Source organism: Molothrus aeneus, chromosome 1 (assembly GCF_037042795.1).
Source record: "Molothrus aeneus isolate 106 chromosome 1, BPBGC_Maene_1.0, whole genome shotgun sequence".
NCBI lineage: Eukaryota > Metazoa > Chordata > Aves > Passeriformes > Icteridae > Molothrus > Molothrus aeneus.
This window is the reverse complement of record NC_089646.1, coordinates 22,982,262-23,009,806: the sequence shown is the minus strand read 5'-3', so window position 1 is coordinate 23,009,806 and position 27,545 is coordinate 22,982,262. Positions and strand designations below refer to the sequence as shown.

General features: G+C 41.3%; 1 protein-coding gene across 2 annotated transcripts in view; it reads right to left on the bottom strand.

Annotated features, from left to right (window-relative positions):
- Positions 1 to 22,765, bottom strand: part of CDK14 (cyclin dependent kinase 14) — a 344,883-nt gene extending 322,118 nt beyond the window's left edge. For both annotated transcript variants that reach the window (XM_066553161.1, XM_066553153.1), the window contains exons 1-2: positions 22,615 to 22,765; positions 15,872 to 15,903 (exon numbers count right to left, since the gene is read on the bottom strand). In XM_066553161.1, the coding sequence (XP_066409258.1) occupies positions 15,872 to 15,903; positions 22,615 to 22,705 (123 nt within the window). In that variant the 5' untranslated portion in view covers positions 22,706 to 22,765. The remainder of the gene's footprint in view (positions 1 to 15,871; positions 15,904 to 22,614) is intronic.
- Positions 22,766 to 27,545: the final 4,780 nt, after the last annotated feature.

Genomic DNA, 27,545 nt, shown 5'->3' with positions numbered 1-27,545 from the left:
GTTTCTGTGGAGGGAGAGCACATACCCTTCCAGTGAGAGTCACCTCCAGATGTTTTCCATTTGTCCCCTCCTCCAACATGTGTCTGGTGTCCCCAGACACGCTTCACTGTTCCACATCTTGGGGAAAAACTCACCCCCACCCCAAGCCCTGCCAAGGCTTTCACCAGTCCTGAAGCCCCTTTCCTGCAGCAAGGCAGAGACAGCAACATAAGGCAATGAGGTCAGTTCAGTGGAGCTCTCCACAGAAAACTTCCCTCTGCCTGCTTAATTCCTTTTTTATTCAACTTGTCCACATCACACATAGTTTTGTGTATCTGTCATAATTCTCCTTGGTGGTCTTTTCCAGGCTTAACAATCCTACTCTATTTGCTTTCTCCTCACAACACAGCTGTCCCATAACTGCCCTGCTTGGGTTGTCCAGTTCCAGCAAAGCCTTTCCAGGAAGGATTCCAGAGGGCACCTTGATAGATGGCAGAAGAGAGAGCAAAGAAAGCAGTGACACCTCATGTAAAGGCATGCAAAGGAAGAAACATCCTTGACTCCCTCTGCTATCACCTCCCCAAGTCCATCAAAGTGTCAATTTAAAATCAGAGAGAGAGCAGGGCAGCATGTCTACCATCTATAAACCTGAGAACACACTAGCAACATACCTTCTAGCTTCCTCTCCCAAATCCCTCTGGTTAGCAAGAGGGAAATAATTTATATCAAGTAAAGGTGGTAACGTTTATACTCGATATAACAAATAAAGACAGGATTCAACGAGCAAGTAAAGACCCAACCTGCTTGACATGGATATCCATAGTTTGAATATATTGTGTTAGAGACAGAAATTAATTTATTCTACACTTGCATTCATATTTGGATACAACTGCTTTGTATAGCCTTAGAATAAATACCAAATTTCCCCTTATACTTGCAAGCAGATTTGTGTTTATTACCTTAAAAGATTGAAAGTCATTATGGGTATTTCTAATATCCTTTGCTGCTTCTTGAACACACACTTCCTTAAAACCAGCCAATTTTTAAAAGTTATGCACAGTCAAAGATAAATGCAGCCTAAGTTAGAAAACTCATTTTCTAAGAAGAAGCCTAAAGAAGAATTCATCTGTTCATATTAGCATAACATAAAAGGACTTAGTAGTGGGGGAGATAAATAATAGGGGGGAGATATACCAATGCATGCATCAAAGCTTCACTTTAATAATATAAAAGAAATAGGTATCAGGCTGAAGCCTGATAAAAAAAACTTAAGTATGGAAGAATTTTGATTTTCTCTCCCAAGTTTTTTGTAACACACTTTTTTCTTCCAAAAGAACTAAACTAAACCTGTAAGACCAGTTTATATACCTGTTGTGGCTGCAAGGGACAAAAAATTTATGGCATGATTTGTAGATTGTCATGTTAATCACTTCTGCACTTCTTGTCTGCAATCAGTCAAGGCTGCTAACATTTACCTGAGCAATAACCATTGTTTTCAACAAGAAAAATTACTACCTCATGCCCATTTTTATTATTAAGTATGATTTTACAAATTAAGGCTTAGATTCTACAAGTATGCACATTTTTGACAAGTTTATGGGTTTCCCTGCAAGCCAGTAACGCTCTCAGCACACAAAGCACAGAGCACTTCATGCTTTACAAAAGCTTCACTAAAAATTTAGGAATCGGTAACTAATAATATGAATCCAACTGGGACATGCATGGTAACCTGCTTATTAAAAGGTACTTAAAATGCTGACCCCATCTAGGTTACCAGAACAGTAGGTTTTTGAAATGTGGTTTTGTGATCAAATTCAAGAGATTTATCAGTCTGTCTGGAGAGGGAGAAAAATGAAAGACACAGCAGAAGATTAAAGAAGGATAACAGAAAACATAGGGAATGATGAATTTGAGGGCTCTAATATTTAGGCCCTGCCCATATCTTCCTAAGTAATAAAAAACAAAATAGTAATCAATACTCATTTTGAAATCTAGAGTACACAATAGGTTTATAGCTCACATTAATTCTAGAGAGAGCTTTATGATGCTTTTAGTGGCACAGGACAATAATTAGAAATGTCAAAATGCACCTCAGCATTGGTGCCTTGTTTTCCATTTGTCTTGGTTGTTAACTTTGGCCATTAAGACAAAAAAAACCCAAAACCAAACAAACAGTAAAACAAAATGCTTTAATGACCACAATTCACCAACCCATAACTGATTTGTCATTATGAGTTTTGGGATTAATTTTTTAATATTTTACACACTAATTAACTAGTTGGGGAGAAAATCATCTCCAGGGGACCATTAATTAATTACAGACATATTGTTTATTAATGCATATTTTTCTTTTCCAAAACTCTGTGGCAAGAGTGAACATAATTTACTCCCTTTGCTTATAAACTTAAATTAATAATAAATCTGTTTTACTGCACTCTTAATTATAGCCCAGTTTTAAAGCATCCCCCACCTTGATCAAGCAGGACCCTAAGGGTACCATTTTCTAGCATAATGAGCACAATCTTTTGAACTATTCTACTGAAGAAGTTTGGTGCTCAGGACAGAGCTTCATGAACCAGTTAGTAAGATGCACGTCATCCTGCTATTACAAAACAGCAGCAATTCCTAAAATGCAAGTCAATATAAGGCAGTTCACCTCTTAAAGGGTAAACTGAAAAAAAAAAAGAAAGTACTAAAACAGTAAAATATGTGATTGTGCACTAGTCTTAGGCAGAAAAACAAAATAAAGGTATGCTGCTCTTTCAAAAATAGAGGTTGTTCAGCTGTGCTTTGTTGATGTTGACAGCAGCTTTATGCATAAGCAAAGAACTCACAGGTACAACACAGCCATTCAAATTAAGAATACAGCCCTACCATCATCAACTCACAGACCCTTTCCTAGAAATCAAGCATTAGACCACAAAGTGTTAAAGCCAAAATTACAACTGGGAGTTCTGTTGACAGCTGGTACAATGCAATGAGTAATTCTGGCTAGACTTGGGTTCCCCAGCTTTTTTTTTTCCACAGGATATTTCTTAATGCTAATGTTAATTCCAGAACTGGAAACATTTCAGGAACAAGTCTATAAGCAGAGCAATTCACCATAAGAAGCACTTAAGGGCCACACTTCAGATCAAGAATTGAGAGGCTTCAAATAGCCTGCATTTGCTCCACACAGCTCCATATAAAGTTAGAAACATATCTAAGGAAGAAGTAAATTTGAAAACCGAGGTTAAGAAGTGCACACAGCAGCAGTAAGTGTGATGGGATACTCCCCCTTCCCCTAGGTTTATGGAGGAAGAACCACATGTTAAAAAAAGTTATCTCCCTTCCCACCCTACTGCCTAGACCCACTTCTAACCAGAAAAAAGTTCTTCACTTTTCACTTCAGCCTCCCCAGTGTCCTTTACAAAGGCAATACTCAAGACATGGTGCAGAATTCCCTTTATTTGACAAAGCTTATTTTTGCTCTGATGCTTTTGGCAGCAAATGTTTCCTCTTTCCAGATAAATCAATCTGGAGCCTCAAAATGACTGACTTTGCTATGAAGGGATAATTCCAGGCAAAAGATACTTTATTTCTGTTGGAAGCATGTGGTGCTTTTAAAGGTTCATAAATACAGGTGATTTCCATGGATAGGTTATTCCCTCAGAGCCTCTTGTTTTTGAAACTGACTTCATGGAAGAGCAGGCAGAAGAGAAGCTTAAATACACACCTTATGCATGTTAATAAAAACAAACACCACAAGAGCCCCCTTTTTTGTAATTCCTCATGGAAACACTTGATAAGAGGTAAAACCACAGATTCCTGTAAGAGGAAAAAAAAATCAAACCTCAGCAATAAGCTCTGTGTTGCTTGCTCTGGAGTACCAAGTGTTGGGATTTGGAGAGGGAAAGAAACAGAAGGACTATTCCAGGGGTGTCCTTGGCAGATGAGCAGTGGATAGGAATGAGTTTCCAAAGGCAAACATTTTATTATAGCTGTTTCTAGACAATCTCCACAATTATATTTCTTCTAAGCTTTATTAAACAAGTGGTTTGAAACAGTATCTCTTACAGTCTTTATAGTACTGGGCCTCGATTATTTGCAATGTACTATATGGAATCACAGATGAAGAAAATCACTTCTCCTTACAAAAACAATTAGAATATTATAGGGGATCACATATGGGAAAACTAACAATAAATCAATTGCATGTGACACAAGCAATGCAAAAAGCTTCCAAAAATGCAGAAAGAAAGCAGCCTGTAAAAAAGTTCACAAGTCTCAAATGGTAGAGATTGGAAGGCTCCTCTGCAGGTCATCTGGTCCAACCCATCTGCTCAAGCAGAGCCACCTAAATCACAGTGCACAGGATGGGCAGGTTGTCCAGATGGCTTCTCCACAGATGGTGACTCCACAACCTTAATGGGAAATTTCACTTTCTCCTAGGTCACTCTCACAGTAAAAATGTGTTTCCTGATGTTTAGAGGTTTTCAGTTCCCTGTCTCAGTTCATGCCCCCAGTCCTGTCACATGGCACTACTGAGAAGAGCCTGACTTTGTCTTCTGTACATCCTCCCTTCATTGGTAAGGTCCCCCACTGCTCCTTCTCTTCTCCAGGCTGAAGAGTCCCAGTTCTCACAGGAGATGCTCCAGTCCCTTAATCACTTTAGTGGCTCTTCTTCATGTCTCTCTTGCACTGAGGAGCCCAGAACTACCTGTACAGCAGGTGTGGCCTCATCAGTGCTGCATGGAAGGGAGGGAGCACCTCTCCTTCACCTGCTGCAACATTCCTCCCAGTGCACCCCAGGATACCAGCACCCACCTTCACAGCAAGGGCACGGTGCAAGCTCACATTCAACTTCATGTCCACCAGGACCCCCAGGTTCTCTTCTGCAAAGCTGGTCAGTTCCCGACATAATAGGTTTTAATAAACAGTGAGGTCTGAACTTGGAGACTGAGCCTCTTTTAGAACTCCAGGCAAAATTCCATCCTGTACCCAGCTAAATTCTATCTTGTACCCAGCTCAAGGCTGTGGTGAGTGACACAGGGTTCATTCTGGATGTTGTTGTCTCTCACACCATGGCTCATACATGTCATGTTAGTGACACACAAGTGCAAGTTACATGGTCCTGAAGCAAAATGGTGAGGTTGTTGTGAATGATGGCAGTTTAATCCAATTTCTTCCTGATTGATTATCTATTTGAAATCTTGAAGAAGGCTAAGAAGCAAACTCAGATTGTAACTAATATATTCCAACTGAATACCTCATATTCCATCTATGTTCTTTGGCACAAGGAAAAAGAATTACATTTTCCATTTTTCACCTTCCTCTCCAAGAGGCCTTCTCTCTGATTTTTCACAAGCAACAGAAACTGAACAAGGAAGAAAGCCATGGCATTCTCCCAAATCTTAACAATGAAGTAAATTCACACAGGCTTCCAAGATAGGGATCCACTCACAGTAGAATATCTGCTCCAAAGTCTTGCATCACCACTGAACCCCAGAGGACCCTTGAAATCACCTCCTCAGCAGTGAGTATCAAATGTGCTCATGAGCTCTGCTGAGTCCCAGGGGACTGGGTTCACACTGGTGTCCTCTCTGAAGCTTAACTGACAATACCAAAATGAAACATCACTTTGACTGTAAAAGTCTACATCATTTCTGCCCCTCCTGTGGGTGAATGAAAAAATTAGTGCTGGGAATTACCCTAGCAGAGCATCCCAGTTAAAACACTGTCAAAATTAGTGTGTAAGACAGAACTTTAAGAAAAGGATTCTTGTGTTCCATGACAGTATTTGTTCATATATGACAAAATTTTCTTTCATGACTTTTTTTTTACTTTTGAAGAAACATTTTATTGAACATCATAGTTTTGTGTTGTTGAATATCATCACAAATATAGTTTGAGCCCATTGTCTATGTCCATATAAAATGCATGACTAAGCATTCTCTCCACACCACTGAAAAAAACCTGTTCTTAAGATATAAAAAAAAAAATATGCAGTCTAACTCATAACGTCTTAGATACTGCAAACTTAAGATACTGCAAACTTACTTTCAAACATAAAAATACCATTTTCTTACTGATTTGAACAGAAAAAGTCCTGAAGTGCTATAGCATATCTTTTTCAAGGGCAAGCAAATTAGGCATTTCCCTTCATCTTCTCTGAGCTTCTGTCATGATTTGATGACAGCCAGACAAATCACATTTAAATGAGCCATACCAGAGTAATAACTAAACTAGTGGAAAAAAAACAACCACTCAAGTATTTCTCCAGATGCTGTCCTCTAGTTTCTGGAATTCTGTGCATCCCCAAGGTCATCAGGAGATGCCTCTAACAAACATCCTGTTTGTATCTGGTTCCTCTCTGTGCATGAAAAGCTAAAATAAATCATCACTGCTTTTGTTCTTTATTTTTTTAAACAAAAAAACTATTTTCCCTCCAAACCAAGCAAACTTGCAGTCATGAGAGACTACCACATCTGAAGAAGCCAGGACACTGTAAGAATGATAATGAATTTGACAAATGGAACTTGTATCATTCTTTGCATGGATAAGCTAAAAAAGCTTTTTCTGAGCAAGCATGGATTGCTATTTTTTAACTGTAAAACTGCATCAGTAACTGGCATGGACAAAGAAGAGCAGGTTGGAGATCATTTAATAAATCTGTCTGTTTCGAAGGCCAATAAATAAATAAATGAGTTACCGACCCACACTTTGCGTGGCTTCTGCCAGTGTCTGCCACTGCCAGCAGCCCGCAGGTGCTCCCTCCCCTCCCTGCCCACCCCACTCAGGACAGGGCTCCCACCCTGGCTGGGCTTCCCTGCAGCTGACTCAACATCTGGCAAGGGCTTCAGAGCATCCCTGTCACCACGGACAAGGTGACAACACCAGCTTAAGAACAGGACAAACAGCATAAAGGCACACAGTGAATGTAGATAACTACACCAAGACTAAGCTATAAATGAAAAGAGGCACAAACAGGAAAGCAAAAAGAGGAAATCAAAGAAGCATATCTGTGCCTAAGAGCTAACCAACAGCTATGGGCACTGCACTTGTACTGTGAGGCAGCTTTTGTCACCATATTGGTTAAAAGGAAATAAGTAAAAAGAAACCAGAAATTGTTATAAGGGGACTACCAATTACAAAAGATAAAGAAAAGGATGGACATACTGATCCCATAGGAGGATGGGATAGATGTGTGCATAGGTAGTTTTCCAAACAAAGATAAAACAAAACAACCAAAAGTAATAGAACAACTTCCAAAAAAGGAACAAGTGAAGATCTTGTTTCTCTGTCAGAAACAGAGACTGTTCCTCTGTCAGAAACAGATCTTGTTTCTCAGTCAGAAAGCAACAGTAACTGTTAGTGGAGAGATAAAGATAAAAATAATTCATGATTAGGCTCTCTACAAATTTCAAAATGTTCTCCTTCTAACAATCTAGAAAGGAAAAATTCTTCATCTGTAGAAACAGTATTTAAGAAAAATAAGCCAAAATATGCATCCTCTGCACTACTTACAACATACTCGGCATAATGAAAAGTCTCCCAGAATTCAAAGCTGAAGGGCATCCCTGACCTAACTGATCACAGCAAGTGACCTCAGACAAATTCCTTCAGTGTTGAATTTTCAAGACAGACAACAGAAAACAAGTCCAAGAACAGCACAAAGCCACCCTCAGGTGCAGTTTCAGGATCACCATGCTTGAGTCTCAATGTACATCTCAGTGGAGAAAAAGGAAGGTAAAGATCTATTTAAAAAATTGGTGCTGAGTGTGACTGTGTACAATAATAATCCACTGGCAACAAGAAGTTTAACCTCCTAAAAGAAACAGGAAGATGCCTCAAACACAGATGTATGGAAGAACACCTTTTTGTACACATGAGCTATCAAAGAAGTTTATGTACAAAGAAAAGCCCTGCTGAGTACATGGCAATATGAAAAATATTGTAAGCCACTGGATTTTCTGGGTTGGCACATCAGTGAACATTTTCCAAAGCTAGTAATGTTTTTATTTCTCAATACTTAAAAAGGTGAACACCTGGATTCTACTGAAAAAGTTAATTCAAGTGGAGTAATAACCTCAGAGTTACACAATCAGTTCCAGCTATTACTTAGAATTGGTTATAATGCATTATGTGTTCTCTCAGCAGTCCTGCTTCCATATTTATCATTGTTTTCAGCAGCATTCACACTTATTTTTACTTAATAAATTACTGCTAATATTTCATACTTAAATAACTTGTAATATTCAAATTTGAATTTTTAAACCTGATAAGGAGAATTTCCATACCTGAAATGAACATAAGAAGTACTAGCAGGACTCTGACTCAGCTGGCTTAGAAGTAGAAAAGTTTGCTGGAAGGGAAAAAGATAAATTCCAGAATATATAGAAAAATAGGTGTAAGGCAATAATAATTTCTTTAAGCCTTAATATAATCAAAATTACATTGTTTTGTGTACATAAAATCCATTCTGCTTGAATAAGCCTGTAATCTCTTTTTTCTTATCCCTTCCAAGTAATTAAGAGATGTCAATTGACTCAGAACTTTGATTACTGTGGATGAGATCCTGCAAATATATGGCTGTCAGCAATATTGTGACACACAGCAGACGAGGCAGCATACATGCAGAATTTCTCAGAAAAGTTAAAATGTAGACTGATAATTTTGATTTAGATCCCTTCATGAGAAAAAGATTTAGATATAGTCATATGTCTGTTCGTAGTGTGGCTTGGAAGAAAAAAATAACAAAAGCAATAATGTCTAAGTACAAAGTAGATGGAAGACACAGACTATCAAGGAAGGGACATGATTATTTCTTGCCTCACAATCAGGAGATTGCCCACAAGGCCAAGAGCAGGAAGATATGGATCCCATATACAGCATATTGTGCTTTGTTACTCTGTTTAATCTATCAATAAATTACTATATCCCGTATGTCCCAAGAAAATAAACAGCAGGATTTACATGTAAGCATACTTGATCAAAATAATAATAGCTTACATTCAGACTCCACATTCCTGGAATGCATACACCCTCTGATCTCATGAGCAGAAATATCCCAAAATACACATGCACAAGTGAGAGAAGTAGGCCTGGAAATTCATCTTCATCTTGCAGTGCTTCTCTGATAGCTAAAACACTTGCCTGCAGATCACAACAGAGCTATATATGTCAGCATTTTGGCCAAATCCTCACCAGCCACTGCTGCAGACATGGATTCAGACCAAGTTCTGCTCCTTTGCTCCATCCATTTTCAAAGAAAAGTGAAGCAAAGGACACAGGCATATCAACTAGTCACAAGAATTCTTCTTCTATCCAGTTTCTACAGAAGAAAACACAGAGAAAAGGAAGAGTAAGCAGGTTCACACTTGACTTAAACACTTTCTTATGTTCACACTACACACTTTCTAAAAGGCAACAGGATGTACTCCCATCAAACACACCAGGCAGCAGAACACACTACAGAGCATATCAATGGCTGAGGAAAAAATTCAAACCACTGCACTCCACAGATTTAAGGGATGTGCCAAGATTAAAGCTCTTACTCAGCTAAGAAAGAGGGTTCTCAAACTTTCATCTCCTAAAGGCCAGGTCTATCCCCCAACATTAAGGAAAATTCCTGCACTGAATGAGTAGTCACTGCCAAGTAAATCTCAAAACCTTCCACGTGGTCTCAGGTTTTGCTTCAAAGCCTTGAAACTGGCAAAACAAAGTAGATGTTTCATGGTCAGGTTTTTTTGCCACTTTTTTCCTGCCACTTCTCAGTTACTTACCAGCTTGCATTGTGGTCACCTAGATCTGTTTCTGAAGTGTCTCACGCCTTCCAGAACCTGATTTATTTCCATGTGCAACATAGCACAGGGAATTGACAGGAGTCCTTGATCACCATATAAATATTAGAAATTCTCTGAGAAATTGTGCAAGACTGCCCAAAAGTTGGGCTTTTTTGAGCCACCAGAGGTTTCACAAACCAGGGTTTTTACAGAACAATGTCCCTTCTGTCCCACAGAAAGCACATCTGTCCCACAGCTGATGCAGTAAGCAGCTTTAGCAGAATGGCAATATTTGCTCTCTTCCATTAATGCCCTTCATTCTCAGATTCACCTGAAGCACAATTGCTAATAATATTATCAGTCTAGAGAAAACAATCTTTCCCTTAAAGCAAATAAGAACAACTTTCTAAGGCCTGAAATGCTGGCACTATTCTGCTACAGATGCACACACATTAGCATCACACACCAGTCCTAAGAGCTAAGACACAATTCAGATTCATATTTTGTTGGAATGGCCTCAGAGAGATGCAGAGACCAGTAAATGTCTCAGGCAAGCTGATGTCTAAGCCATCTGCTGTGAGGGAACCACTGGACCAACACCAGATCCTCAGAAGTGTGAGAGAACAGTACTGGGGAAGACATAGAATTAGGAGTGGTAGGAGCACAAACCATCTCCTGGGAAATCTCTGTCATGTACAGGCTCAGGAGACAACATCATCCCCACCCATCTTCCCTCCCAAAGGTGGCAGGCAGTCTGGAAAGATCTTTATCAGACACACAAAGACCTTTCCAACCCAAGAGGGTGGTCCTCCTGCAGGAAGCATCAGATTACATTATCGAGCCTTTACCTCCTTCTTGTCACCAAGAAAATATTTGCCTGTGTCATGCATCAAGTAACACTTCAAAAGCAGCAACTTCCAATACTGAGCTGTCTTCTGCCTGGAATTATGTTTCCTCTCATTTGTTCTGTGACAATACATCTGAGCAAACACATTTTTCAGACACTTAACCACCTTTGTACACATTTGGCAAAGTAACCTAACTACAGATGAAGTTTTTCTGACCCAGTTCCCCAGTATTATTTAGAAAATGCTCCATTTCTGGCACTTTTTTCCAAATTCAGTTTTAAGGGGTTTTTATCTTTCTGTCATACATGCACTTCTCTCTCAAGGTACTAACTAGAAATAAAATAGTAAAAAAATGCAGAAGTTATTTAGTGTATTATATGCCACCTGCATTATGGCATTCAAATGCCTCTTGTTCATGCTTTACAAAGCTTTACTCTTTTCCAACTACGCCCTTTCCTTTAACTGTTCAAAGTCAAAATAATCTCTATGCAAAAGTTCTGGTTCAGAGATGGGTGTCCTTTAAACCAAGACATTTTTCATGCCAACATCCCACAGAGGGAGTAGCCTTTTTTATTTGGGGTGAGAGAGACTGTGAGAGCAAGCACATTACAGAATCAAGAAGTAACTTGGCAGAACTCCCTCCCCTTTCACGCACTTCCACTTCAAACACACAGAAGTTGTTCCATGAGTGAAATAAATGAAATTTGGCTTCCTCAGAGTTGGAGACTCTACATGCACTAAGGAGTATATAAGTACTAAGGATTTTGCTGAAGTCAGAGTATTCATGATACCTCCAACTGCATTCTCATATGCTCACAAGAACTTGCATTTCAGCTTTTCCATCAGAGGAGATTCTTATCTCTACCCCTCAGCCAGCTCACATGCTTTTCCAGCAAGCATCCAGGCATCTAGTGTCAGACAGCTTCAAAGTTATTGGGTGAAGTCAGTCTGCATTACACATGCAGCAGGCACAATCACAGCACCCCAATCTCCTAAGAAAGATGGCCTTAAAAAAAAGTTGCTCTTGATATCAGTAAAAATTAACATCAAAATACAGCTAAACAATAGCAATAAAACTCACTATAAGAAGCATTTATCAACAAAAATCGTGTTTGAGTCTGAAGATTAAATTGTGACATTGATATTAATTTAATTAGTGTGCACACATATGACTGAAGGTCTTAAAACATGATTAAAGGGCTCAGAGAAACTAGCAACAGAAGGACAAGAACAACAGCTTGCAACTGCTGACAATAATTTAGAAATAAATCATAATAGCAAGCAGCTAACCAAAGGAGTAGGTTACCACAAGCCTTGAGATGAGTTTAGTCACAACATCAACACTGGCTGTTATTCCAAAAAATATGCTACAATTCAGCCACTTGTTATTTGCCTTGATCACACTGTAATGAAAAATAAATTGGTTCCATCGTTATAAGGCAGAGTGGACTTGTTACACCAGTGGTCCAAATACATCAAAGCAATCCTGCATAGTTGGAAATTATTAATCTAAACTTTGACAAACTACTGAAGCACAAACAAAATGTTCACTCAAGGAACACTTATTTGTTTTTAGACTGCTCTTTTCATGTAGTGCTGCTCCTCAGAGGTGTTCATTTTCTATCATGATATTCAGTGTAGATAATCAGAGCTGCAGCTAAAACAACAAAACAGATGATAACTGTGCCAGAGCCTACACTCAGAGTGTGAAACTTAGGTTGCTTTGAAAAACAGGGCAGCTACTTTGCAGGGGGAGGGTGGCTCACAGTTTGCCATTTTCAGAGAATACATAAGGTACATTTAAGGACACCAGGAAAAGGTGCCTTACTAAAAAAACTTTGAAAACAGGCAAGAACAGCCCCCCTTTCCCATGATACTCAGAGGAAACAAAGGCCACAGAGGAAACCAAGCCACAAACCACTGAAGACACTGAGAACCTTCCCACTGATTTCAGCATGTACTGACACACAGGCCTAGGTTTCAGTTCCCACAATGTGACCAGTATGACAGAAAGGAAGAGGCTAAAGGTAAAAAAGGAAAAAACAAAACCACGTGGTTACTGCTTTAAATGAAAGAAGTGTAGAAGAAGAGCTGTGGAAGAAGTGGTCTGTATCCACCCCTTTATTTATATGAGTCTCTGGAAGATGTCACAACCTCTTAGGAAGGTGAGCAGGCTACCACTAAATCCATTAAATGGATTAATTCAGTGTTCTCTCCTAGACCAAAGCAAAGGCTGGCATCACTTACAGAAAACTGGTTTTTTTCATTGAAAATTTAATCAAAGCAACACAAGAGCAGGTATTAAAATGTGAGAAATCTTACACTACTCCTTCACACTATTGTTGTGCTCTCACCTTATGGGTAGGACAAAATGCATCAGTAAGATCCCTGAAACAATTCTACAAATAAAAGTATTTCCTAACACATAACTTAATCACAGGATTCACTCCTCATGATTCTTTTGGTCCTAATTTACTGGAGAGATTAATTTCATTACCGACAGAAAGCAATTATGTGGTACACTTGCCTATCATGTTTGACATCTTCATTTTTAGTAGTTTCTCTTCAAAGACAGACAACTTCCTGCAGTGTTGTACATTTTTCAGCTACTGGAAGCAATTAAAGCAGGTAGAATTAAGAACCACTGAAGTGCTCAATTTATTCCCCTCAGTTCTTGAGAGACAAAAAAGTAAGCACCTTATGCAACACCTACAATACACAGAATAAAGTGAGACCCTATCCAGCTGCAAAGGCAGACCTTGCAGCTTTAGAAGGGTCATCTTCCTCTTCATGCCACTTTCTCTCCTCCATCAGAGATTTCAGGTTCCTGCTGGCCAGCTTCTGCTCCTGGTGTTCTGGTCACAACTTGAAAGGCTAAAACACAAGTCCTCCACCTCTACCTGTCAAGAGCATAAAGTCCCCCTGCATGTTCATTGCTCCTTGCTCAAGCACTGCTCCACAGGTCAACCTCCCCTCAGGAAAGGGGAAACACAGGCTGAGAAGAGATACACAGCATCTGTCAGCAACGTAAAAGAGCAGCTTTTCACTAACCATGCAAGGAGCATGTGCTGCTTGTTAAATGAAATTTCTGTTTCAATAGTGGACTATTTCATTTTTTGTAGTAGGAGGCCCGAAGCTGATAGCTTTGGACAGCTTGGAAAACTACTTCCTCTCTCTTCTATCCTTATCTGATATTCCCATCGGATATTCCCACTTATTGTCATCTTAACTTTCTTCATAACTGTTTCCCTGTTATAGCAATAATACATACACAAGCCAGAAGACAAGACTGCTTTTTTGAATATCAAATGGTCTTAGTAGTGTTTTTCAAGATGGCCTCCTAACACCAATATGTGCACTCACTCCTCTGCTCAGAGATTCTGTCTTCCTCAGAAGCAGGTGTTATTAAATAGGGTACATTATTGTTACCAATGTCTGTTTCATCTTCTGATTTGAAGGATGTTTGAAAAGAAAGGAATTAAGTGATACCTGGTACAGCTCATTCCCTGATTCACACTCTAGGCTAGAAAATTGCCAAGAACTGAGTAGAATTTGAAGAGATAATAAGGACAACATAAAATCTCAACACACTTTTCTTTCTTCTATGAAATGACACCTAAAACTATGGAACCAGTTGATGCAAATGTCACATCAAGCTCTTCCATATTTACAGGGAATGGAAGAAACTTCTTTTGTGTACCCTTCCCACTAGATGTCCCTTACTGCCTCTGCAGTAGCTCATTGCAACAATCTGTCAGATTCCATTAAAAACATATTTGAAAAATTATTTCTCCCCTAACTCCCTTGAATTTAAACAAAAATTTGCTCAAGTTGTCTCCTGTTAAAGCAGAAAACCAGGTTTAAAGAAAATAAACGCGACCTGCAGATAAACAATCCTGGGGAAGGGAAGGGAACAGAACTGCCATCTTCTTATGACAGTGCTTTTTAATAGATCCTTCTAAATTCTGAGTCACATTTAATATGAGGTATTACTACTTACTGAGCGGGTTATAGCACAGATGTACCACTGCAGCCTTCAGAAGAAAATACTGAACAGAACCAGACCAGATTTGTAAAACAAGGATTCAGAGATTACTAAGCACCTATCTGCACGTATTTGCACTGGTGTAACTTTTAGGGTGGAATCAAGTTCTATGAGAGTTACCAGAGAAATAAAATAGTCAGGACCAAATAGTCAGGACCACTGCACACTGCAACAGGAGTTCCTGAAAAGAGAGCCTGACCCCATGACCTTCACTGCAGAGCTGAGAGGGGTCAAGGTGAGTTACAGCTTTTGCAACACATGTCAGAAACGCATGAAATATTTATATTGCTACTGCTGTATTTGAGCATCAGTGTGATCTGTTTAGAAAGAGATAGAGTCTGATTTGATCCAGAATCCAGGACATTACATCATCATTTATTTATTCTAGAATCTGGCATTACACAACATCTATCTCACTCTGTTCAGCCAAGAATTTAAGCTTGCAGGCAATGAAGAAGAAATGCCAGAAGCACAACATCAACATATGAAAATACTTCCATTTGCTTCCAGCTATGGTGGCAGTACAAGGCAAGCATTGACTACAATATGACCAGTCATCACAGCAAGGCCTCCACCTCTTCCTGCATAAACCTGCTCTGTGGGATGACTTGCACTGACCTGAAACTCTCAAGCACAAATCGTGAGCAGCATATTTTACAAGTTAACTTGCAAATCATATCACAGACAGGTCAAGACCCCAAACTGATTAGACTGAATAATCAAGTATCAGCTTTACCAATAGACTAGATGTTGGTTTTTTGCTGTTGGGTTGGGTTTCTTTTTAATTGAACAATAAGCATCTCTCTCAGTTGACATATTCAGCAAGAAGGCAGTGCAGCAGCACTTTACATAAGGTATTCTCTCAGGAGGGCTGTTTTTCCCTGCCTGTTACAGTACAGGCCTACAGTTACAGGAATTATCATGGGCAAAGTTCTGTGAAGTACTTTCTCTGCATGCAACATTTCTCAGCACTGAACAGTTTTAAATGGTCACTTTTCTTAAAACATCTAGCTGTATTACATTAAAAAAAAACAAACCCTAAGTGTTCCATGCAGACCTTTTGACTAACACATTGTTCTGGTAGTTATTCAGAAAATTAAAATATGTTTGAGCAATATGCATGTATTAATTCACATGTACATCATAACACTACTATCTGTGGGTTTCTTCTAGCATCAGTGAGACACATTAAAGGCATACCTAGACTATGTAAGGTACAAAGACATTTAACCTACCTCATCAAAGCTGCTATCTTCCTTCTTCAAGGCTTTAAAATAAAAAGAAAAAACAAATTATTATCTGTACTGTATTTCAAGAAACACAAACCACTAGAAAATTAAAAAAAATCAGGGCATTATTTTCCTGTTATAATAGGAAAGAACAGGCTGGCGTGAATAACAATTTTATACTCAGAATTTGAATCTGTAAATGGAATGTAGAACAGCACAGAGAGTTACTAAGAAAGTAAATTTACATATTTATGAAAAAATCCTCTCAGGTTAAAGAAAATAAGAGTTTGTAAAGGTGGGTTTGGGTTTTTATTTAAATTCCTAGTGAGTATGAAAACCCTTTATGGAGAGCTTGATTGAACTTCAAAAAGGAAGAGTATAGCAAACACCTAACCGTGTATTCAGTTTTTCAAGTACTAACTCTTTATCAAATAGTATGCATTGTAACATGCCTTTTTCCTTTTTCTTTTTTTGTAATTTTTAGTATGACTTTCACTAAAGTCGAAAAGATTTCTTTCTTACACTGTTAACAAGCAATGCATCAACAAACATAGGAGAGAACAGTGCAGAAAATATGTGAACCAGTAAGAAAATGAACACATGAATAATTCTGCAGTTGTAGTAAAGATTGAGCTGATGGAAGGTTTTCCTTTAGCATACTGGATTTCTTTATTGAAATATGAAGAAAATTATTTTTTCCAAATCTGCATTGAACTGTGTCAGTCCAAAGGTACGAGACTGGTTCTTTTTCTCAGCCAGACCCACGAGGGACTGCACTCCGAGTGCTGCACGCCGTGACCCGAAAGTGCTCTCTGCTTCCCTCTCCTGAAGAGCTAAATTTAGATAAACCATTGCATTGGTGATGGCTTCTTTTCAGTTTAAACCATGGAGGTTCTCAGTTTGAGGGAGGTCATCTGAACAGCAATGCAGCTCGTGCAGCGCTGCACTAGAAGGGTCCCTCCTCACCATTTAAGCAGCATAATGTTTCTTACACTCCTGCATATTTTTGCAGGAGATAAATATTTAAGCATCTAGCATGGTTGAGGATCTAGATTCCAGTTGTTCTTTTTCTCTTTTAGACGCTCCTTCTGCCATCAAATCACTAGTAATTTCTAAACATCTTTCAAATCTTGTCTTCAGGAGCAACTGTGTTACCAGCTCAAAAACAAACACAACCAGAAAGAAAACCCATCAAAACACACACACACCAAAAAAAACCCAACCCAAAAACCTGAAAATCCCCAAAACAAACAAACAAAAAAAAAACCCATAGCAAAAATAAAAAACCAAACAAAACAAAAAAATAAAATAAAAGCAAACAAAAAACCCACAAGAAACAAACGAAAACATAACAAAACAAAAGCAATGCCAAAACTGTAGAAGCTGTATCAGAGGTGGTACAGAGTACCACCTGTGCAAACAGTGCTGCACCTCCAGAATCTCCACCATGGGAAGCAAGACACAAATCCCAGTTATCTTTGTACAGAAAAGCAGGGAATGTCCAGCCTTCCTTTGCTTTTAAACTCCCATTTCTTTAGGACATGAAACATGGCTTCCCTCAAACCTTTGAAGATCACTGCTTTACAGTGACTCATCTAGACTTCATGCTCAGGGATAAAAACAATGAAACACACCCTGGTATTTTGCTGAGGAGATCTGAGGCACACATTGTACATTTTGATAGTTCAATATATTTTTTATGGTTTTGAAGGGTGATCAAAACATTTTCAGACTGCCAATCCCAAGTACTCAGAACTATGAGTCAGGAAAGAGAAAGAAGGGAAGGGAAGGGAAGGGAAGGGAAGGGAAGGGAAGGGAAGGGAAGGGAAGGGAAGGGAAGGGAAGGGAAGGGAAGGGAAGGGAAGGGAAGGGAAGGGAAGGGAAGGGAAGGGAAGGGAAGGGAAGGGAAGGGAAGGGAAGGGAAGAGAAGAGAAGAGAAGAGAAGAGAAGAGAAGAGAAGAGAAGAGAAGAGAAGAGAAGAGAAGAGAAGAGAAGAGAAGAGAAGAGAAGAGAAGAGAAGAGAAGAGAAGAGAAGAGAAGAGAAGAGAAGAGAAGAGAAGAGAAGAGAAGAGAAGAGAAGAGAAGAGAAGAGAAGAGAAGAGAAGAGAAGAGAAGAGAAGAGAAGAGAAGAGAAGAGAAGAGAAGAGAAGAGAAGAGAAGAGAAGAGAAGAGAAGAGAAGAGAAGAGAAGAGAAGAGAAGAGAAGAGAAGAGAAGAGAAGAGAAGAGAAGAGAAGAGAAGAGAAGGAGAACCCCCAACCTGTGTAACACTTTTTAAAAACACACTTTTAATCTTCCCAATTACCATTCAGGTCACAATGACATACAAGCTATAAATTAGTAAATGACACTCCTTAAGCTGTGCTGTCAAGCTTTTCTCCCTTACCAAAACCCAAGATTTTCACATGACCAGAACACTACAGGAATAGCCAAACAGACAGATAGCTCAACGAAATTCACAGTGTAACAGAACAAGAAGAAATGGGAATATGTGGTCCCTTGCATATATTTTGCTTGTCTTTAGCTTCTTCCTTTTACTAAAAGAGGGCTTTTAAGAATCACAAAAAGAGTATGGGATTTCTGGCCACCCATTTAATGAGATTCTATTTAATAATGATATCAGTCTCAACCAATTCACTGCATAGCATCTCCCAAATAAGACACCAAAGCAGCATATTTTATAGAACAAGCTATATTAAAAATACCTTTTTCTCCTTGATGCAATATTTTCCTTTTTAAACTGTTAAAAAAATTCTGCTGAACTTAAGAAAAAAAAATTGTTTACAAACTAAGTTCTCATTATCTCAGGTATGTGAGCTATGTGGATGTACATCAGAGGAGATTAGTGGAGATAACCTTTGTATCAGTGAGGAGCTAGTAACAAAGCCCAGGGATGCTCAGAAAGGCCATGGATTGCTTTTAGCACACTGTGATAAATCTCAGCAATGTTTTCTCTTTCTTTCTTCCTTTCCTCCTTCCTTTCTTTGTAATCTGGTGTTAGTTTTTGAGTAAAGAAACTCATAAGAAAACAGAAGTTAAATGGCTTGAGCTGAAGTGATCTCACATGTGATTCTGGTGCTATATGAGCTTCAACAAATGCATAGCTAAGAACTCTTCACATAATTAAGAGATTACTAACGCTTTTATTAAATTATTCACTAATAATTTAATTACATAACTATCAAAGGGCAAAATTAAGAACCAAACCTAATAAAGGTTTAAATCCTAAATTAAACAGTGAGTCAACTGAATTTCTAAAAGTTGCTTAACTTGTAGTTATGATGTGTTCACTTGTATGGTCAACACAGTCTGTAAGCAAGGAAACAATGTTTTTAAACTAATATGGATATTCATATAAAAATGAATAGGCTGGCAGAAACTTACAAATGAAAAGAATCATGCATATTTTTTCAGATTCTTAGCAATATTAGTTCTTTATGATAACTTTTAAGAGGGACACTCCTTGAAACACCAGAAAATTTCTGCCTGGAGAAAGGATACCTAAGCTACAAAGATAGCTCATTTCTCTAGAACTGGAAGGATACAATTTCTGCAGCAAAGAGCCACCCTGCAGCACCACCGACCACACACATTTCCCCCAGCACACCACAGCACTGTATCATCCTCTGCCAGATTTGCACATAATGGAACAAAATGAATGCTCAGGAAAAGGCTGACTGAGTGGACAATTTCACACATCACAATTCTCAACTCAGCAAAATAAACATTTTCAATATTAGGTACTCTAAGAGTTACAGGACTGAGCTCAGTTTTGTTTGATGAGGCAGATCTTCATCACCCTCTTCCAGGAAAGCCAGTGGATGCAAAGCATCAATTCAGAGTAAAGAAAATGGGTCAAGTCTTCCTGAGGCTGCTGTTGGTACCTTTGGGCCTCTGCTGTGCCCCAGGAATAACTACACTGTCTAGAGATGGTGGGGAAATATAGCTTCAAATGTTACCTAACATAGCTTAGTGCACTGTAAAAAAAAAAAAAAAATCTATAAATTAATTGCAGCTATATCTTCTCAAATTGAGAGGACTTCTTGGCGGGGAGAAGTGGGTCTGAAATGCAGTTTATTGAGTGTTAACCTGCAAGCTCTAAAAAAAAAAGTTCACTGCCAATGACACTCGGGATACATGTCCATCACTCTTAACCAAGAGGCTAGCATAAACTTGGGTATCTAAATCTGGTACCAAAGTTTGGGGTCTTGCAGTATTAGAGAATTGCATTTGGTAGATGGAATTCTGCCAACACTGGGGAAAGGTGTAACAGTGCTTTATCACTTAAAGAATGACCACCAGATCTTTTCTACTGCAACCCATGAAGGTTTGACTCACTAATTATTTGATTCAAACACCACAGTACTCTCACATCATTTATATGACTATGCTCATGATACTATGTTGTGTACTTAAACCTGCAAAAACACAGACATTGAAGCACAACAGAAAAAGTTAATATATCATCAGTCTTTTACAGAGTGACAGAATTGTTTGGGTTGGAGGAGACCTTAAAGATCATCCCAACTCCCCTGTTATGAGCAGGGACAACTTCCATCAGACGAAGTTGCTCAAAGCCCCATCCAGCCTGGCCTTTACCACTGTTAGGAATTTATTATTTATAACAAATCACAACTGAGCAGATGACTGAAAAAGTTACAAATTAAATATATAATTAATGTGTAATTTGCTAACCATACCAAGCAACCAGCACCTACAAAAAGAGCATTAAAACCCAAATGTCAAATACCCAGGAAGTCTTTTTCCACTAAAGTTTTTGTTTTCTCTCCTTCATTTCAATATAAGAGTTAAGTACAGCACATGTTTTAACCAAGGATTTCCTGGTATGCAAGTTTAGAATTTCTTTGCTTGGGCTTATCTGTGGCTCTGGTATCAGGGAGTGGACTATCTTCAAACCTCACACAGGTACATTAGAAGGTTTTTTTGCTGGAAGTGCAGTTACCAGAATGATGATCAATATATTTGAGCACCTGGAGATGGAATAAACTTGCTGGTAGCAGCTGTGTTTTAATCACAAAAGAACCACCAGCAAACAAACAAACCAACTGCATACCAGCCCACACTCCTGCACACATACACACAGAGCTGGAGGAGCTTCCAGACATAAATATCCGTGTATCTAAAACCAGGCCAGAGCTCTCAAGGAAACTAAAAGCTTGTTTAATTTGTGCAAAATGACAAGAGGAGATGATCACCCAACCAAGCCAAATAAAACATGCAGAAATTACCAGCCAGAGGGGCCTTGATCCCTAAAAGGCATTAACAGGACTGTCACTGTTACAACAAAGCAGCATCCTCATTCAAAACATTTTCTTTGTTAATGACTTCCACCATTAGTAAAACCCTTTCACAGCTCTGTGGAAGAGTGTCTCTGTGTTTATACATGCACAGAGACATATAACAGACCAAACACCTGACTGCTTCATTTTTTTCCTTCTAATCAAAGAAAGTTAAATGTATTTTACAAGTTTAAGACTGATGATAGGTGAAAGCTGCTTTCAAATGGGGACAGAAAGATTTGTAACAGTGACTTGATACTTGCTTTACAACTGTAACTTTCCATTTCCGCTTGAAACTCTCTGGTTTACAAGTAAGAATAAGCTTTTCTCAGTCTTTTTCATCCTGGAGTAGGACAATAAAAATACCTGATTTCAAAGACAATCATCCTCCTAAAAGCTTGCAGTGCTTGAATGCATACACAGCACGTGAAAAATTAAAATGCCCAAGTGTGCCAGCACAGGTCCTAGGTAGGGTCACTGGGGGAGAACCAAAGGCCACAGCTCCTGGCTGGGCACAGGCACTTCACAGCCTCTCACTGGGACACAGCAGCTCTGCAGGCTGACCCGTCTGCCAGCCAGACCTCCCAAATGGACAATGCATGGAAAGGCTGTGGAAGGGCCCACACAGAGCCTCTGCAAGCACTCACAGGGTGCTGCATCTGCTCTCGTGTGTTACAGCACTTCCTCCTGCTGCTCTGTGCCACCAGCTCGGGGATCCCCCACACCTCCGCTGAGGTACCTCCACTCCCTGCTCAGCTGTGTCTTGATGATGTCAGTGCGAATTGATGCTTTAAGCAGTGAATTAAGCAACACAGTGTGCCAAAGACTAAGAGAAACATCAGTCCAAGCAGACCAGAACTCTTTGGCATTGTTCTCAATAACAAATTCAACTGCAGAATAAACTGGTGTCAAAACCAAACACGGTGTGGTGGCACCGGGAGGTAACGCGCTTGGCAGTGACATTCAGATGACGCTACCTCAGGATGCTTTATGTCAGTGACAGAGCGACAAGACTTCACAGCAGATGACAGATAGACTTCTTTTGTCTGGCCCCCTAAATCACTGTGCCGCTATTAGCTGCTTCAGCATCTCACACCTCAACTAAAAACAACCTGCAGCCCGTACCAAAAAGAAACTAGCAGACCCGCAACAAAATGAAAATAACCGACTGCTTTCTGTTGAGGTTTCTCTTCGGCAGTGGGGGCACGTGAGCCAACTCTCATTTACAGTTTGTTCCTCCCAGCCGATTTTGGGCTAACTCCATCACAGACTCATGCTGGGGCTAGCGGAATTGTTTCTTTCCCGAGCTTTCTTCCCAAGAAATGTTTTTCGCGGACGGCGTCGTCACGGGTGTTCCCAGCCTGGCAGCGCCGAGCCCAGCGCCCCCCGTGCCCTCCCTGCCGGGCCCCCGGGTGCCGGGCAGCGCCGTCGGGCCCGGGCCCGGGACTCACCTATTCGGCCGAAGCTCTCCGATAAAGTTCTCCGCAACTTTTTCATCCTGCTGATCTTCTCGGCGGACTGCGAGTCGATCATGTCACACATCGGGGGGCGACCCCCCCGTCCCGCCGGCCGCCGCCGCCGCTGCCCTGGCTCGGGGGAGACGCCGCCCCTCCGGCCCGGGGCTCTCGCCCGCCCCGAGGAGCCGCGGGACGGTCCCGGTCCGGCCCGGGAGAGGAGCCCTACACCGCGGCTGCCGCTGCCGCTGCGCTCCGCGCCGCCCGGCTCATCGCCCCGTGCCCCGGTGCCCCGGGCTGCCCCGGCACGGCCGGACACGGCGGCAGGGCGGGCAGGGCGGCAGCGCCCAGGGCAGATGGAGCAGCGACAGCAAAGTCCGGCCGGGGGCTGCGGGCGCCGGCGGCGGGCGGGAGGGAGGGAGGGAGGGCGTGAGGGAAGGAGGGAGGGTGCGCTGAGAGAAAGGAGGAGGAGGAGCCTGGGCGGGCCGGGGAGCCCCGGGGAGGAAGGGCGGCGGCGGCGGGGGCGTGAGGGGGGCAGGCGGGGAGCGCCGGGGCCGGGCCGAGGGATGCGCGCTGCCGGCGGGGCGGCGATGCCGTCCGGAGCGCTCGGGCGGCGGCGCTGAGGGCGCTGGGGCGGCGTTCGGACAGGCGGCGGAGCCCCCGGGGCTGCCCGCGCCCCGCTGCTGCAGCGCCGTCTCCGGGGATGCGCTGCAGAAGCCCTGGGCTGGCGGGGCCGGGGCTGAGCGGGGTCCGGCGGGGCAAGGAGGCACCCCCAGGGCCGGCGGGCGGCGAGTGGGGAGCGCTGCGCCCGCTGCTGCGATGGGCACAAGGGAAAAGGCACCGCGTTCACCGAGAGCAGCCGGCCCGTCAGGCTGAAACTTGGGGTCCTCTCCACGTGCGTGTCCAGGCACAGCCGGATAATGTGCCTTAGCCTGCAACCTAATGAGTGTTGGGAGCTTTTGAGCTTGTTAACTCAATTGAAGCAACGTTACTGAAAAATAAATCAGTTTAACCCATCACAATGGATGGTCGTGTCTAGTTTAAAGTAGGCACTTTTGGAGAACAATATGTTAGGTAAGATTTTAAAGCCCAGGTCTTTGTGGCTCAAATTGTATTTTAATGCATGTTATCTGGTTAAAATGAACTTGGGTTTTAATGAGGCCACCTAACACAATTTACTGCGATTAGACGGTGTCTAAGCCCAGTTTCAGGAGCACATTTGTCTAGACAAGTGTTTAGGTGAGTTGGGCTCAAGCCATCTGCAATTCTGTGCTCTGGGATTGGGATTGAGCCTTGCTGTTACAATGCAACGGGGATGGACAGTATGCAGCATCTTGAGGTGGAAATCCATTGCAATTCTCTATTTTAATCTACTACACGTAGAATATGCACGTGCCTCTTGTGGCATAGAAGATAATGGGAACTTGTCCTGCCATAAAGCAGTACAGCCATGCTGGTAAAATGCCTTATGCATAACACCTGAATGTACAGACAGTTTGATAAAAAGGTTTTTGGAAGTGTGAATCCTCTTGACCCTGCTAGCATCTTTGAAACAGGAGCTAAAATGGCATTTTCAATATTGGCTATGTCGTGTTATGGAAGGAAACTGAGAAACGGTGGAAACTGGAACCTTGCAGAGAACAGTGCAGGGAAAAGGAGGAGAAATAAAAATTAAGAAGACACAGACAAAGGCACTAGAAGGAAAAAGGGAGGGAGAACACAAGTGTTTAAGGATGTTTAACTAAATAATTTCAAGAAAATTACATTTAAGTCCTTAATAATGGCTGATGGTTTGATCTTTGTCTGAATCTGACATTACTCCCCCTGTTCTTTGTGGAGAGGAAAATGCCATCCATCATCATATATAAAATATTCTGGTCCAAGAGCTGAAACTGAATTTAACATCTGAGCACTTTGCATTTTCTGTGTCACCATTCACTCCAGGTAGCTCTGCTGTTTGGCTGAGACTTGTACTAACAGAGCTGTAATTCAGTCTGTGACTCGCTTTCAGCAATTAGAGATATCATTTCTGAGAGCTTCTTAGGAACCTGTAATTAACCATGCTTAATTGATAGATGCTGTCATACCTAGTGAATTAGCCTAGATCCTAGCACCTAGTGAATTTGGAAAAATATTCCCTTTTTTCCTTCCTATTTCTAAGTAAACTATCACTTTATCACTTGTGAAGGACAAGTCTCTGCCAGGCTACTGCAGTCTTTCTTTCACAGAAAAACAAGCAACCCAAAATTTCTGAGAAGCATCTGGCTTTGCAGCTGCTTAGGAATGATCTACAAACATATGTCAGGGTCTTTTAAATCAATGAAAATTTTGCCTAAATTAGGCACCAGTGTGGTGCCAAGTGAGAGAAACCCAGGTCTTGTCTTCTGAAAATTGTACAACCTTAGGATGCAGAGATGTTACACAGACTTTTTCCTCCAGAGGAAGAACAAGCTTCCAGCTGTGCACAGATTCTCCAACTGCACCCTGCAATTTGAGTCAGTTTTCCCACCGTGGTCTTTATTTGGCAGAAATATTTCTGTGAATGTCCTTCTTTGTTCTCTCCCCAACCCAAACCTCTTCTGTTTCCAAGGGCAGTAGTATTGAAAATTCATTGAATTCAGGAATGTGGAATCACTTTTGTAGCTTTGATCAAGCTCATAAGCTGGTGGTTCTTATTTCTCATCTCTGTATTTCCATCACCCATCTCAGGAAACCAGTAAAGCGGAAATATGCAATTAGGAAACCACAGAGATAGCAGCTACTCTGATGATGACGTTTTGCTTCCTTGTAGGGACAAGATTTCAGCTCTGTTTCAAGTCTTTCAATTTGAGGCATAAAAAATTACCATGAAAAACATGCAAAATGATATTGTTGTTTGCTGCCTTCTTCCACAAGCCTCTACCAAGTTAAAGCATGTTTGCCTTTAATGGGGCATTTGTTTTATAGAAGGCCAGGCACATTATTTACAGCACCTTTTCTTACATCAACTGTTGAAAGAAACACCCTAAACAAGAGCTGCTTGCAGTTACTTTGTGACCCAAGCATCTCCTTTCCTGGCTTTAGTAAGAATTCACTACAAATCCTGGCCTCTGCTGCTGACACTGAGTCATGCTGAATCACTCTGCAAATGTAAGTATTATCAAGTGCAGGAAAAATAGTTGCCAAGATATCACTTGCAAGCTGGACAAGGGAAGCATTCGCCTCAGTGCCTCATGCAAGCCAGGAGCCTCACGGTTTCAGTGTTTCTCACTGAGGTGTGGGTTATTTCTGAAGAAGGGGAGAGAGCAGGGCTGGCAGTTTGCTCATTATTGTGTAAAGGAACATATTGTTTGGAGCTGGAAGCAGCCTGGTCATGGGCCTGGAGCACAGGGTGTGCCAGCAGAGCAGTCTCCTCGCTGCAGATGGAGCAGCCACGGCTGCGCCGTTCATTACTTGCAGGGTAAGATGAAACGACAGAGAAATAAATCTGTGACGCGTGGTGCAGATGGTGGCTCGGGGTGTCACACAGATCTGTGCACTCTCCAGGTCTCAGGGCACTTGCTGTTGATTTTATGGGGTAATTTTATGTGGTCTGAGCTCTCTCTAAACCCCGGTGTTTGTTGTGTGCCCCCCACCCCCGACCCTGTAACGCTTCTTAGGGGCTCTTGAAAGGCAGTGTACTTAAGTTACATTCCTGGGCCAAGTGTCTGAATTTGAGAAATCTTAGGAGCACATAAACAAGCAGTGTGTTTTTGTGGAAGGGGTTAATGCCATTGATCTGGAGTTATGTGGGCAGAGTAAGACCTTGCATGAAGTGGTCTGTTGGAGGAAAGCAGTAAAGCTCTCTGGGGAGATGAAATAGTCCGTGTAACTTCTCTGGGGAGAGCACTGTCTTGTCAGGCCTTCTGCTGCCAGTATAAAGTAGATTTTCATAAATCTCCCTGGCTGGAGACATTCTGCATTAGGCCAGTCTGCTCACCTTGAAAAGATCTCTCTGCTGCTGCATCTGGGACCTGAGTGCTTGGAGCTGTGTTGCTTGTTAACACACAGCAATCCTTTCGTGACCCTCCAGTGATGAAGATGGATGAACAGTCACATAACACACCCCCTCCTCTTCCCCCCTCCCCCAGTCTCACTTTCACTTGTCCTCTAATGGTACTCAGTCCAAGATGACTATTATCTGAAGAGAAAGCCAGGCTCTGCTAACACAAATGGTGTTGTATCCTTAGGGACATGACCTTTAAGCTCTGCTAGCAAAATGCATTAGTGACAAAAATTAAACTTTGGCAATAGCAGAACAGTACGTGTGTAATCTGCATCCACATCATAACTTGTTCCCACAAAAAGTTCTCAGAGCTGATATATATAAATATATATATATTTATGTTTCCTTATTGGTGAAATTATTCCTTATTCCTATTAAATCCCAGTTTTTATGCACACAGGGAAATTTTCCCCTTGTTGATATTCCATGCATCCCTGCTGATTAACGGAGGGCACATAGGCCCAGGTATTGCCTCTCCAGCCTGGCTGCTATTTGCAAAGCCTGCTCTGTGGAGTAAGAAGGGATGGGTTAAGGCTCACACACATGGTTCCAAAGGCACAACAGGAAAAAAGTATGTTTCCTGCTGCCTTACATCCAGCTGCTGGTTAGAGGCGACCTGCTGAGCCATCCATGGTTTTACACCTCTGGTACCCCCTCGTGGTCACTTTATTTCATGTATTAACATATGGGGTCACTTGCTTTCTGTTTCATTCTTACTTAACACCATCACATGAGGGGTTAAATGGCTGCAAGTGAAACACAACATCTTTAACCTTGATGTTTGTAGTTCCTGTCTCTGTTAGGCAGCTTCCTTGTGGTGTTTGTGAGCAGTTAACTTCCCAGGAAGATGTGGATTCTTTTTGGCTTGGCCATCACACAAAGTTGTGGGTTAACCCCCGTAGGC